General features: G+C 44.3%; 1 protein-coding gene across 1 annotated transcript in view; it reads left to right on the forward strand.

Annotated features, from left to right (window-relative positions):
• The window catches only part of ccser1 (coiled-coil serine-rich protein 1), a gene marked incomplete at both ends in the record, with an annotated part of 379,715 nt that overhangs the window by 247,331 nt on the left and 117,018 nt on the right, over positions 1-15,366 (forward strand). The window contains one exon of the mRNA XM_084323183.1: positions 8,400-8,619. Coding sequence (XP_084179309.1) covers positions 8,400-8,619 — 220 coding nt within the window. The remainder of the gene's footprint in view (positions 1-8,399; positions 8,620-15,366) is intronic.

Here is a 15,366-nt window from a genome sequence, read left to right on the forward strand (position 1 = left end):
ACAGAATAACAACTGGAGGGCGGCACATGAGCAAAAGCAGCCTCTCTCAGTAAATGCGTTCAAATCAAGGTCCCAGGTATAGGTAAAAGAAGACACAACACAAGACGTTTTCCAAATAGTAAATTATATATTTATGGTGATAGGGATTTAAACCTCCACTATAATGCAAAAAGGGGAAAGGGTAGGGGAGGACAAACAATACATACATATAAACAAACAAACACTTAATAGCCAATACAACCACGTGCCCATCATAGGACACCACAGCTATGGGGTTTAATCCACACTCAATGTGATAAATGGCACCCAGCCACACAGTGTTGCTTCATGCAACAGATAGGCGAGACGGCAGCCTCCTCACTCCACTCTGAAACGTGGCAGTGACTTCCATAAATGAGGGCCCCATGTGTGTGTCATCTTCCAGTTTATATCCACTCATCCAACTAACTGCCCACAGGTGTAATCAAGCAGGTGCAATCAGCTCAATCAGGAGGATGAGTGGTATCTGGGAAAAGAGAGAAGAAACAGAATTAAAAGATGACACATCACACAACCAAGAACAACATAACCCATACTCATGATACTAATCTGATGTTCACATGGTCTTCCAAAATACAGTAATAATGATAATGACCAACCCACGTACGTCACACCCTGCAAATAAGGTAAACATCTCCATAGGCTTTCAACGGTATACATATATATATATATATATATATATATATATATATATATATATATATATATATATATTAGAGCTGGGCCGCTAACGGCGTTAACGTGCTGCGTTATCGCAAGACTAGTATCGCGCGATAATATAATTGACGCCGTTAATCTTTTTCACAACGTTGGGTCTGTATTGTCCTTAAATACTTGCCGTAGTTCCCAGCTGTGGTACCAGGAAGTGATTGCACTACCGGAGCTGTAGTCAGAATAATGTGTTAAACTAAAGTAGTGGTCCGGTAATCATTGTTATACAGGTGAGGTTAAGAAGTCCTCAGGATATAACACAATTCGGCGATGAGGACGTCTGAATCTGCACAATGCAAGAAAAAAGAAGTCCGTTGCAAGCTTTGTTTACATTATTAACGACGCAAGTTAGCATGTTAGCTCACGTTACTCGGGTGGCACTGGGAAACATCTACAAGAGGAGGAAATCCACTTTACACACTAAAGGAAGGATCGACTGGACTATCGTGAGTGTTTACAACAGAAATGGCTTGGGTTATTGGAAATATTGGACCGTTTGATGACAATCTGGAGCAATATGAAATGAAAATGGGAGACCCTGATGTTAGCATGTTAGCTCACGTGACTCGGGCGGCACTTGAAAACATCTACAAGAGGAGGAAATCCACTTTACACACTAAAGGAAGGATCGACTGGACTATCGTGAGTATTTACAACAGAAATGGCTTGGGTTATTGGAAATATTGGACCGTTTGATGACAATGTGGAGCAATATGAATGAAATGAAAATGGGAGACCCTGATGTAAACAAGACAAACTTCTTTCTCTGGTCTGCATCTCCTTAACAATTGTGTGTATTGAGCTGTACTCCGACTGTAGTAGCTGTTCAGTGTTCTCTTGGAGGTGGGCCTGAGACTGTAGTAGCTGTTCAGTGTTCTCTTGGATGTGGACCTGAGACAGTAGCTGTTCAGTGTTCTCTTGGAGGTGGACCTGAGACTGTAGTAGCTGTTCAGTGTTCTCTTGGATGTGGACCTGAGACTGTAGCTGTTCAGTGTTCTCTTGGATGTGGACCTGAGACTGTAGTAGCTGTTCGGTGTTCTCTTGGATGTGGACCTGAGACTGTAGTAGCTGTTCGGTGTTCTCTTGGATGTGGACCTGAGACTGTAGTAGCTGTTCAGTGTTCTCTTGGAGGTGGACCTGAGACTGTAGTAGCTGTTCATTGTTCTCTTGGAGGTGGACCTGAGACTGTAGTAGCTGTTCAGTGTTCTCTTGGATGTGGACCTGAGACTGTAGTAGCTGTTCAGTGTTCTCTTCATTCATGGAACCGTTACACTGAGCTTGCACTGAATTTGTTGAGAAACCTGCTTCTGCAGCAGTCTGTGTGTGAGCAACCAGTCAGCAGCATTGTGAATTCAGAGATTCACTAAAAGACACATTGAGAGACAGGTTTGTGTGTGGATTAAGAAATGAAGGTGCACAGAAGAAACTACTGACAGAGAGTGATTTGACACTGGAGAGAGCTGTCAATATCAGTGTAACAATGTTAATGGCATCAAAGGAAGGGCACAGACAATTACGATAAATCTGGTTTTAAAAGAAACACTGGAAATTACAAAAAGAAGAGACATGTTCATGCTGTTGAACAAGGAAATAGAACAGCTAGTGACTCCTCAGATGAAGAGGAGAGGATAAATCTCCTCCTCCGGTCATTATTTGGGTAGAACACACATTTTGAATGCATTTGGCAGACACTTTTTTTTGAGCCATTTTAATCTAGATTAATCTAGATTAATTCCAGGATTGCAGGTAGATTAATCTAGATTAAAAAATTTAATCTATGCCCAGCTCTAATATATATATATATATATATATATATATATATATATATATATATATATATATATATATATATATATATATATACAGTGCTGTATACAATCTGAATCCAAATACAGATATACATTTTGAATGGTGTCAGGCCCATGTTTGATAGAAGGCATCTGCAGCATCCAGATATACATTTTGAACTTGGTATATAACTTTATACTGTAACAGGTATAATGGGAATAATACATTCGCCCCTGGTATGAACCAAAATCACCCCGCTCCTACTGTGCTTTGTACTTTATGTGACTTCTACTGTAACCATTCATTCATTCATTCTCTCTCTCTCTCTCTCTCTCTCTCTCTCTCTCTCTCTCTCTCTCTCTCTCTCTCTCTCTCTCTCTCTCTCTCTCTCTCTCTCTCTCATTTGGAGCTGGTTACAGGAGAAGCGATGCTTTTAAGTGGAAACTGTTAAATGTCCTGTTGGGTGAAGTGAACATGGCAATATATCTTACAAGGAAAAACAAAATCGAAAGTGAAGTGGTTCAGGAGTTGACCAGTGTGTTTTTAGCAATGGTAAGAGCAAGGTGTTGAAGTCAGAGGTTCTGTGTAGGATCGTTAGTAACTGTCTAACTGCATATATAACTGTTTCCACTAGTAACTGTCTAACTGCATATATAACTGTTTCCACTAGAGGGCGCTCTAGGCGGAGCCACTCTGGAACACCACCAGGTGGCGAGTATAAATAGAGATGTCTCCTTCCATTCTTTCTCTTCCCCCCAGCCTCTCAGTGAGAGGAGAACTGTAGAACTGCTGCTCTGCCATGTGAATAAATAAACCACACCAGTTAAGGCTCAAGATAGAAACCATGCCTCTTGACCACATTATTGTCGCCCTATAGCCGGATTCTGTCAACAGGTTATGGGCCCAGATAACGCCGGGGCGAAATAATAAGGGTAGCAAGCTTAGCTAAAGTATATGCTAGGTTAGCGCCGGGAGCACTGCGTGGCTAGACGCTAGGCCAACAAGAGCTAAAGCTACGCCTACCACCAACGAAGAGAATGGAAAACAAGGGAAGGGGCAAATGGCCCTCATTCAATGTAAAAGCAGAGGACTACGAGCTCTGGGAAGAGCGCATGCTATGCTGCATGCACGGTGCATGACTGAAGGAGACGATCCTGGCAGCCCCCATGGGAGAACTGAAGGCGGAAGAGCAAGCCCTGGACGACCAGCGTAACGCAGACGCGTACTGTGAGTTAGCGCCGCTGCTCGACGACACCAGCTTGAGGCTGATATTCCGCGACACTAAAGACCAAGGCCGAGAAAGCCTGGAGGTGTTGAGAGAGCATTACATCGGGCGAGGAAGACCCTGAGTCGTGGCCCTCTACATAGCACTAACGGCCCTGAGGAAGGGGCACACCGAGAGTGTGACCGAATACGTCAACAGAGCGGAGCAAATCACAACGCCATTGAGGAGTGCCGGAGAAGCACCAAGCGATGGACTAATGATGGCGATGATGATGAGAGGACTACCGGAGCTGTACAAACCGTTCACACACTGGTAACACACGGTTCAACGGACATGACGCTGGGCCAGTTCAAGGCTAAGTTAAGAAACTTCGAGGCCTCAGAAGATATCCACCCAGTCGCCACGGAGGCGGGAGAGAGGGTGCTAAAGGCCCGAGCGACGCCAAGGGAGAGGACCAGGACTGCGACGGAACTGGCGTGTTGGCGATGCGGAGAGAAAGGCCATCAGAGAAGCGACTGCACAAAGACTGTCTGGTGTAGCTTCTGCAAATCCACGGGGCACACAGACAGAGCGTGCATGAAGAAACACAACCAGAGCGCGCGATACACGCATGGGCAATAGGACGGCCATGGACGAGACGGCGGCCATGGACAAGACGGAAGCCACGGACAAAATGGCGGCCACGGACAAAATGGCGGCTACGGACAAGATGGCGGCTACGGACAAGAAGACGGCTGTGGACAGGATGACGGCAGCGGACACGATGGCGGCGACGGTCGACGTGAGACGGATCGAGACGACACCCGGAGAATAACGAGACAAGAAGACTGCGCTTTCGGGGCGCGGACGGCGTGCATCGCCGGACCGGCCCAGCTGCAGCGAGCCCAGAGAAGGGGACTGATCGTGGACACAGGTGCGTTGTCCCATGTCATCAACGACAGGAGTCGGTTCAAGAACTTTGACGACACTTTCCACCCGGAGAGGCACAGCATGGAGCTGGCAGACGGGAGACGCACCTATGGATTGGCGCAAGAGAGAGGAGACGCACAGGTATGCCTCATGGACAGTAAGGGGCGCCGGCATACGGTGACGTTAAAGAACGCTTTCTACGTACCATCGTTCCCACAAGGACTATTCTCTGTAATAGCTGCTACTGCAAGCGGTGCCAAGGTATTCTTCGATAAAGGTAAACATGTTCTTGTAGAACCTGACGGTACACGGTTTGACATAAAGATGTACCAGAGAATATATTATCTGCAAATGGAGTGTAATGACAACGACAAGTGTAATGATCATAATGATATGTGTAGCGTGACGGCCGGTCATGATATTCAGACATGGCACAAGATTATGGGTCATTGTAATTACGAGGATTTACTGAAACTGCAAGTAGTGACAGAAGGCATGCACATTGAAGGTGAAAAGCGTAGACCTGACAAAAATTGTGCAGTGTGCAAAACGGGGAAGTTTACTCAACCGAGATACAGAAATCCCGCAGAGAAAGTAAGGGTACCACTTTCATTAGTTGACACGGACCTAGCCGGCCCAGTAAGCAACGAGTCCATAGGAGGCTTTAGATATGTACAGTCTTTTACAGATGTGTGCACAGGGGCAGTGTTTGTTTACTTTCTCAAAGCAAAGAGTGACACACTCCAGGCCACGGAGAAATTCCTGGCAGACGTAGCCCCTTATGGTAACGTAGGATGCTTGAGGTCCGACAATGAAACCGAGTTCACAAACAGAGAGTTCCAATCACTGTTGAGAAGGTACAAGATAAGACACGAGACGTCCCGTCCATATCCCCCACACCAGAACCGGGTGGCAGAGAGGGAATGGCGCACCCTTTTCGAAATGGCTAGGTGTAAGCTAGTAGATAGTAACTTACCTAAGAGCCTATGGCATTATGTGGTGCAAGAAGCCGCTTACACCAGAAACGGGTGCTTTAATAAGCACTCGGGCACCATCCTGTATACAGCGCTGACATGATAGAAGTGTAATCTAGCCAGAATGCACCGATTTGGATCAGTGTGTTATGCGTACCCGCAGGACAGGGGAAAGCCCGAGTCCAGAGGTGTAAAAGGATTTTTCGTAGGACACGACAAGGGAAGCCCCGCTTTCCTAGTTTATCATCCCGGTAACGGGAGAGTGCAGAAACACATGCTAGTCAAGTTTGTCACAAAGGCAACATGTGAGAGCGAGACACAGACAGAGGAGCCAGAGCTGGACTCCAGAGTAAGGGGTGTAGAAACAGAGACACATCAGCCCAGTGTACATAGTATGGTCGTGCAGGCAGACAGTCAGCAACCCCCAGAGGACGATGACGAGGAGCACCCGAGGGTGACGTCAAGTGCCCCAAGCAGTGGGAAGTATCCCTCAAGGGAACACAAACCCCCAAAGTATCTGACAGACTATGCCCGAAAAGGGAGTGACGACGAGGACAGTACACCTACCCCCGTTGATTACTACTACAGGATAGTCAGTGGGGTAACCCTGACCTTTAAAGAGGTCACATTGTCCCCCGAAGAGGGCATACAGACAGTGGGAGGGAAATGGGTGTATTCAACCAAGTTACCAGAGGGCAGACAGACAGTGGGAGGGAAATGGGTGTATTCAATCCAGGAGGGTATTGAAGGCCACGACAAATACAAAGTATGGTTAGTAGAAAATTGCTTAAATGCTGAAGGAGGGTATCCCATGTTTAAATACTGAAGGAGGGTAGCTACACTGCCTAGATGCAGGAGGATGATATTCTAAGTTTAAATACGGGAGGAGTAGAATCCATGTCTAAATACTGAAATGGATCCTATGTTTAATTCCATGTTAAAGTACAGATGTGTCCATGTCTAAATACTGAAATGGATCCTATGTTTAATCCCATGTTTAACTACAGAGGTGGATGACTTACCATGTTCTCAATGATGTAACTATGTGGGAGAGACCCTGGAACGTTTAGACATGTAACAATGTAGATCAAGGGAAACACCATGTGATCAAAAACTAGACTATCAGGAGGATGCTTAGAAACTGACAGATGTGAAAATGTACAGATAAGCTGTGGGTAGCCTCATTTATTTAACAGTGTGTACCCGCCCTGACCGATGGTTTGTAGTGAGTAGACTGTCACAGTATTTTGCTGACCCCACAGAGGAGCATTTGGATTACAGCCAAACATGTCTTTTGTTATCCTAAATGTACAGCAGAGAAACAACTGTGTTTCAGAAAGAGCAGCGAGGGTCTAGGGCTTAAAGCCCACAGTGATGCAGACAAGGCACTATCAACTTGCCGAATATATGGTTCTAGCTATGATCATACGGGAGTGTATTTATCCAGAACAACCGCTAGAAGTGGTGGAGATAAGATTACGAGTATATTGCTTAATATGTAATAGGTAATTGGAATATATCCTCTATACCAAATAAGGTGGTTCTTGAAGATGAGGGGCATTTTGTCAACATCATTTAAAAATGATGGACACTGGGTATATATGAAGGCTGTTGTTTATGAGGGCAACCAGGAAACCATTGTGATTGCATACATAGATGTAAACATGTCAATATAGAAAATATCATACCATCAGATATGTCATCAGAGAAGAAAGGATGACACTGGTTTACTGTCCAACGGACGACAGGGTAGCAGACACTATGAGGAAACCTGTTCCAAATTAAAATTGAAGGGATTTGCAAGGGTCATGTTTAATGTGTAAATATTGACTGTCACACCCTGTTGATGTTTTGGATTATATTATTTCCTTTGCAAATGTTTTTCAAAGAAGTTATCCAGTATGCTAATACAAACCCTAAGTGGGAGTGTTGAAGTCAGAGGTTCTGTGTAGGATTGTTAGTAACTGTCTAACTGCATATATAACTGTTTCCACTAGTAACTGTCTAACTGCATATATAACTGTTTCCACTAGAGGGCGCTCTAGGCGGAGCCACTCAGGAACATCACCAGTTGGCGAGTATAAATAGAGATGTCTCCTCCCATTATTTCTCTTCCCCCCAGCCTCTCAGTGAGAGGAGAACTGTAGAACTGCTGCTCTGCCATGTGAATAAATAAACCACGCCAGTTAAGGCTCAAGATAGAAACCATGCCTCTTGACCACATTATTGTCGCCTATAGCCGGATTCTGTCAACAAGGGTCTGGATAGAGTTTAGGTTCTACAAAGAGATGAAAAAATGTCGATACTTTTTGTGGAACAGTGGTGTTATAAGGATGTTATTTGCTCGGTGGTGGATGAGGAGTTAACATTCTGCGATGTTTTCATGTGAATGTGCCTAGTTTTTTTGGTTATGTGGTTAGGGTTTGCAGTTAACAATTGCATGTGTTTTTTTGTTTTGATGTGATGTGAAGTATTTATTTGATTGTATTGTTACATCCCTTGTGGTATTAGTGTGTAAATTAAGTTTTTTTATAAAATCTAAAATCTCTCTCTCTGTCTCTCTCTCTCTTTCTCTTTATCTCTCTCTCTCTCTCTCTCTCTCTCTCTCTCTCTCTCTCTCTCTCTCTCTCTCTCTCTCTCTCTCTCTCTCTCTCTCTCTCTCTCTCTCTCTCTCTCTCTCTCTCTCTCTCTCTCTCTCTCTCTCTCTTTCTATATATCTGTCTCTCTCTCCACCTCCTCCCTCTCTCCTCCAGGGAGCCCAGTCATCCGACCAGCCTGTTGCCTGCTGACTGGAGCTCGGGGCTGGGTGGCGTGGCACTGGGGGGCGTGGCACTGGGGGGCGTGTCGCTGGGCTTGGCCAGAGATGACGAGCCCCTCCCACCAGGCCTGGAGGCCCTGCCCCTGAGGCTGATGCAGCAGGACTGCACCGCTGTCAAGACCCTGCTGCTGCGACTCCGGAGGACTCTGCAGGAGGTGGGGGCGCGCACACACACACACACACACACACACACACACACACACACACACACACACACACACACACACACACACACACACACACACACACACACACACACACACACACACACACACACACACACACACACACACACACACACACACACATATATATATCTTGTACACACACACACACACACACACACACACTATGGTTCAAACGTTTGGACCTTTGTTCGTTATGTTGGCATTCTTAATCTTAATTAATGGGTTCAAATATTTATTAATTTTAATTTTTTTTTACACAGCAAATATATATTAGAATGTGATATATATCAGAATACCATAGTACTATGTTGGTACACACACACACACACAGACACACACACACACACAGACACACACACACACACACATATATTGCACACACACACACACACACACACACACACACACACACACACACACACACACACACACACACAAACACACACACACATATATATTGTACACACACACACACACACACACACTAGGGTTGAAACGTTTGGACCTTTGTTCGTTATGTTGGCATTCTAATCTTAATTAACACTTTGATCGCCATGGGTTAAATTCATAATTTACCATCCCTCGCCAGCTCTATTTGTCTATGGAGAAGTTCCCCTTCTTTGCAGGGCTATAACTTTTTAAATTCTATTGCTAAATTGCCATTATTATGGCCCATTCAATGTCCTATATGTATTGTTCAGGGTGTAGCAACGTTAAACGTTTTCATTCACATATTCATAGTAAAATATGGTCTAAAGAATAAGTATGTTTTTATCGTTTTCTGCAGCTTTCTCCAGAACTTGATTTATAGCTCCAAATGCATTATATTGATGATGAAATACAGTTTGATAGCAATCGGCGCAAGATAAAAAATGTCAACAGGACGTGGTTCTAGAAGTTACTATGTGTCATCTGATGATGACCGGATGGGCGGGGGATCGTTTATAATTCCGTGGGCAGCGTTAGATGATTCATCCAGAGTGGGTCATATGTTCATCATAGCAGTTTATATGGAACACGTTAGAATATAACGCTGAATCTTACCGTGGCTTCCTCGCGCCGCTGGCAGTTGAGCGTGGAACAGAATTTTTCTATTATGGGATGGAGAAATGCCCGATCCATTTCCAGGTTGTATAATAGTATATACGTCCAAATCATGTTGTTTTTTCGAGTTATTTGCACCGATCGATGTTCACTGTGTCAAGACGGAGTCTCTCTAACGATAGCGAGTGCCTGGACCACATATGGATGAGCACTTCCGGTTCAAAGGCTCATTTCCGGTTGGCGATCTGCCGATCGGCCACCAGATGGCGCTCTTGAACCGCTAGAGAGTTGAGTGGAGCTTTGCAGTGTGTCTCAGGGCTCCGGAGGGGAAATATGATTTCGATCACAGATTTTTTAAATATTGACATCAAAGACGAGTTACGGCGTCTTCGGCAGAATGAGCATGGCTAGGAATGACGTCTTAACTCGTCCCCGGCGATCATAGTGTTAATGGGTTCGAATGTTTATTTATTTTTATTTTTCAATTTCCGTTTTAAATTTTTTAATTTATTTTACACAGCAAATATATATCAGAATGTGATATATATATCAGAATACCACAGTACTATGTTGTGTTTACAATAATTCTAAAGTCACATGCGAACACAGACACAACAACACAGTTTAGTCGGGATGAGGAGGGGTCACCGTCATACATTATCAGGAAATGAATGAATCAATCAATGCAAAAACAAGAGAGTTGAGTGACTCACACTCACCCGTCTTATTTCATAATACAACGTTTCCGAATGCAGCAACCTTTTACAACCTCATAATACAGTGAACATTCATGTTTACCTGTCAACTTTTGCTGTGTAGCAAAAGTTAAAGGGGCATTTTGTTGGATTCTGGCAAACCACAATCAGCCACTTATCACCTCTTTATCTGTTGGCTCGGGTAGTTTCTGCGTTGTTTTATTTCTCCGACGTCTTCTCGTACTGGCTGTACATCGTGGTCATTCCCCTTTAATGCAATCCGTAATCACACCGTCAGACATGTTACCTTTCTTGGAACCTGTTGTTTATTACATTTACATACGTTTATTGCTCTCTGTTCCACCCAGCTGATAACGGCCCTCTGTCTGCACAGTTTTGGCTGGAGACACACATACATGATGAAAATGATGATGATATTATCCTCTTAAAACTCATATCTATATAGGTTATAAACCAAATGCAAATCATCAATTTCCTTCAATTTGATTTATTATACACATAATCAGAAAATGGATATCCTGAAACTAAGCAACAGGGAATGCTGTACAATGTATATTGTTTCTTTACATTTGAACGTCTAGAAAAAAACGGTGTCGCAATCCCGTAAAGCAGTGGTTCTCAAACTTTTTACACCAAGTACCACCTGAGAACGTAGCTGGCTCTCCAAGTACCACCATATGACCGGCGTTAAAATACAGTCTATTCAGCTATGCACAGTTCACGCAGGAGGCAAATGTATTCCTGATACCATTATTTATTGTTAACTTTTGTCAGACACAGCCACAATGTACAAAGAGATAGCACTAGAACTACACTTCCACACAACTCATCCAATACAAGGGGCATTGATAACATAATAACTAACATTCTCACATAGCAAGTGAGAAAATTAAGAACAACTGTATTTCAGCAAATGTACTTAATTCTCTCTCTCTCTATCTCTCTCTCTCTCTCTCTCTCACTCTCTCTCTCTCTCTTTCTCTCTCTCTCTCTCTCTCTCACAGCAAGCAATTGTCTGTCATTCTCTCTCTCTCACACACACACACACACACACACACACACACACACACACACACACACACACACACACACACACACACACACACACACACACACACACACACACAATTATTTTGTTACAAAAACTTAATTTCCTGCATTCTGGTGCAGGCATTTTTTTATTTTTACCCTTTAAATCCCAGTGTTTGTGATGGGCATCACAAATTATTGTAAAAAAGAAGAAAACACATATTGTTATGGTTTGTAACCGACCCCAATCGCACAACACAAGACAGGTATGAGAGTAAGCCAAGAACTGGGCATTTATTGAAAACACACAGAAACGGCACTGTCCCTTTAAGGGAGAACAAAATTACTGGATAACAAGAAAGGGAAAAGGCACAGTGCCTTTAAGAGACGAGCTGGCTAAGGGGAAGGCTAAGGGAAGGCTAACGGAACAGGGCCGGGGCAAGGGACAAGGCAGGAAACAGGGAGGACTAGGAGGACAGGACAGGGAGGACTAGGAGGACTTGAGTGGGGAAACAGGGACAGAGGCCCGCGGAGGCGGGCTGGGGAGAGGGAGGACTGGAAGGACTAGACAGGGAGGACTAGGAGGACTAGAGAAAAACAGGGTAAGGCCTTGGAACAGGGCGAGGGCTGGAGCTGCATACTGGGACAGAGAAAACAGACAACGCCTGGGATACAAGCATTAATGAATGTTGCTGCTCTGCAGCTTCTCCCGGGATGGTTAGTCTGGGGAAGCAGGTGGGTACATCAGAGCCGCTCTGCAGACTTCTCTCGGCAGATCTCCGAGGTGGGTAAACGGGACCGAGAGGGAGAGAGGGAGTGGGTTAGCTCAGAGTACAATGGGGAACAGAGCAGGAGACAGGAGAGGTGACTTGTCCCAAAAACAGAGTAATCCAAGTGACAGAATCTTCGGTGTATATACACACTGTGAGTAACGTCCCAAACACAATCCACGTGATAGAATCTTCGGTGCAAATAAACACTGTGAGCGAAGTCCCAAATACAAATCCAAGTGATAATATCTTCGGTGTGTATACACACAGTGAGCGATGTTAAGGCCAAATATTATCCCAATGAACAGTCCAAAAAGCTGACGCTGGGTGAGTGACAGTCTGACAAAAAGCTGGATCTCTTCAGTGTCTTTAAACACACGAAAAACGAATAGGATAAAAGACAGTCATAAAAACTCACCCAGGCGCTGTGCGTAAAGAGAGTAGGATCAAAACGGGGCGAGCGCGTCGCCACGGGGAAACGGGTTGTCCAAGCGGAGGTCTGAGTGGTGCGCGACTGCTTGGAGTATGCGCCGGTACGAAGGGTGCATCTGGCGCGGAGGTCTGAGGGGTGCGCGTCTGCTTGGAGTACGCGCCGGTACGGAGGACGCATCTGGAGTGCGTCTGAATGCGCGTCAGGAGTGAAGAGCGCGTCTGCGCGGAAGAGCGCGCCGGCTCGGAGAGACGCATCCTCCCGTAGAGTATTAGGAAGCGATGCGCGTCTGGAGTGAAGAGCGCGTCTGCTGCGCGGAGGTCTGGATGCGCGTCTGGGCGTCTGCTGCGCGGAGGTCTGGATGCGCGTCAGGACGTCTGCTGCGCGGAGGTCTGAAGTGGATCACTGGGATACCTCCCGTGGAAGTTTAGAGAGCGCAGTCCAGTGTCTCCCTCAGGCAACGGCGACAGGAGGCGAAGGCTGGAGCGCATCTCACGCCGGAGATGAAAACAGCATAAACAGACAGAGGACCTCCCGAAGGAGTCTTGGTGATAGAGAATATGATACGGAATGATACGGCACGACCCGACAAGGGACAGAGGGGAAGAGCGAGGTACTTAAAGCCCACAGGGGAACTAATTAGAATAAACATCAGGTGCGTGAAGGTAATTGATACTTGAACTAAAGTGTGTGTTCGGCACCAGACCAATCAAACACATAATGACAGGTAGTCCAAGGGTGTGGCTGCTGAGAGCAAACGAACGCGAGGGTGGGGGCTAGTGAGGTGAGGAGAATGCAATTGATAAACAGAAACTAAAGGAACAGAGCGAGTAGGCTTAAAGGAACAGAGCGAGTAGGCTTAAAGGAACAGAGCGAGTAGGTGAGCAATGGACAAAACCTCACACATATTCAATACATTTTTGAATGTTTACCCTTTAAATGCCAGTTTGTGTGATGGCATCACAAATTATTGTTAAAAAAAACACACAAAAAGTAAAATATTTTCAATATATCAAATGCAAAGTACATTTTTCTGGGGGGGATTATTACAGGCTAGGCATGTGTCAATGATTAGCAGCAACACATATTTTGATGGATTTTTTGTAATGTCAGATTTAACACCAACTCTTTTCAGAAAAGTGGGAGTATTTCATTTTTTATCTGACATTACAAGAAATCTAAAAATAAATGGTTATGATCAGGGCTGAAGTTGAATTAAAGATTTATGACTGTTTAGACTGCATTACTCTCTGTCACAGTGATCTCCTGGTTGTTCCCCACTTAGATTATCTAACTATCACGCCGCCGCAACCAGAAACACTGGCCTGGCCTGCTTCTAAGTTCAGTGGCATGACTGCAAAAAAAATTTTTAATTTATTTTTTACTTTTTTGGAAATGTTTTCAAGTACCACCAGCAGTACCACCAAGTACCACTAGTGGTACGCGTACCACAGTTTGAGAACCACTGCCGTAAAGAATGACGGAGCTATGGACATTATACAAAAGTAACTGTACTTACAGTCGATTTAATTCACGGTCTTTACTGCCCTGTAACGGGTGCCTGGTGGTACTAAATCCATATTTGACTTGATTTGGCCCGATCCATAGATGTATGCCTTGGCCATAATAAGGCCATTTATAGGCCTGATATTCTATATTCATAATTCAAATTGCATGTGTCCGGATGGCAGAATTCAGTACTGTATCTACCCTGTAAATCATCTGCCCTTTATTCACTTGCTTAGATAATTTATATTCTCCTTTGGTTCATTACAATTTACTCAAGCATAGTAACAGACACAATGGTTCTGACACTGGAAATACATTCCCCGATGTCCATAGATGTCCCTAGATACCAAGAACATGCAAATGGGCCTTGTAGAAGTTGAGCAATATTCCATCTACTTGGGTATGTACTTTTAGGCGAATCTTCTGAAAATATGGCTTAAGAGGTTAACTATTAAAAAAACAAAACATCAATTACCCTAAACAATTATCAATATATGGGCATTTTCGATCAGTTGACCACTGATCTGGTGAATGAAAAGATTTGAATGTAGAAATCATCATCATCATCATCATCACCATCATCATCATCATCATCATCATCATCATCATCATCAACATCATCATCGTCGTCGTCGTCGTCGTCGTCATCATCATCATGTGCAGTATCCCCCCCTGTAATCTCTGCCATGCTGCCACAGCTCTTTGACTGATTGTTTTCTGAATGCCTCCTGTGATGTAAAGCCACTGCTGCCAGGAACAGTGATTGCATGTGGCACTCAGACATAGCCATTGCCATTCCAACCATTTCCAATCAAACTCATTGCCACATCCAATCAAATGCCATTCAACATAATCAAATCGCAGCTCCCAAACGAGGATACTTTTACACGTAGTAAATAGCTATAATTAATTTCTGTTTGTTCATTAACCAAGACTTTAGATTTAGGGGAAGTTGTGGGAGAAATCACATGGTTTTAAGGTGGTTTTTAAAGGTGATGTAAGTGGTGTTTTTTTGTTAAAATAAGTGGTCTACATGTCCGAATAATCGCTCTACACTCCGACAGCCATCACTGATACAGAGTGTCTGGTCAGTAACATGGATCTCCCAGTCCCCCCACTCTGCAGTAAACAGAAAATACATTTTCTGGTATCATGTTTCCACTTTATTGAAACAAGTAAAATAATCTGCCAGTGCAGTAAACAAATTTGACTTGGC

This window comes from Notolepis coatsorum, assembly GCF_963971535.1.
Source record: "Notolepis coatsorum genome assembly, chromosome: 10".
Lineage (NCBI taxonomy): Eukaryota > Metazoa > Chordata > Actinopteri > Aulopiformes > Paralepididae > Notolepis > Notolepis coatsorum.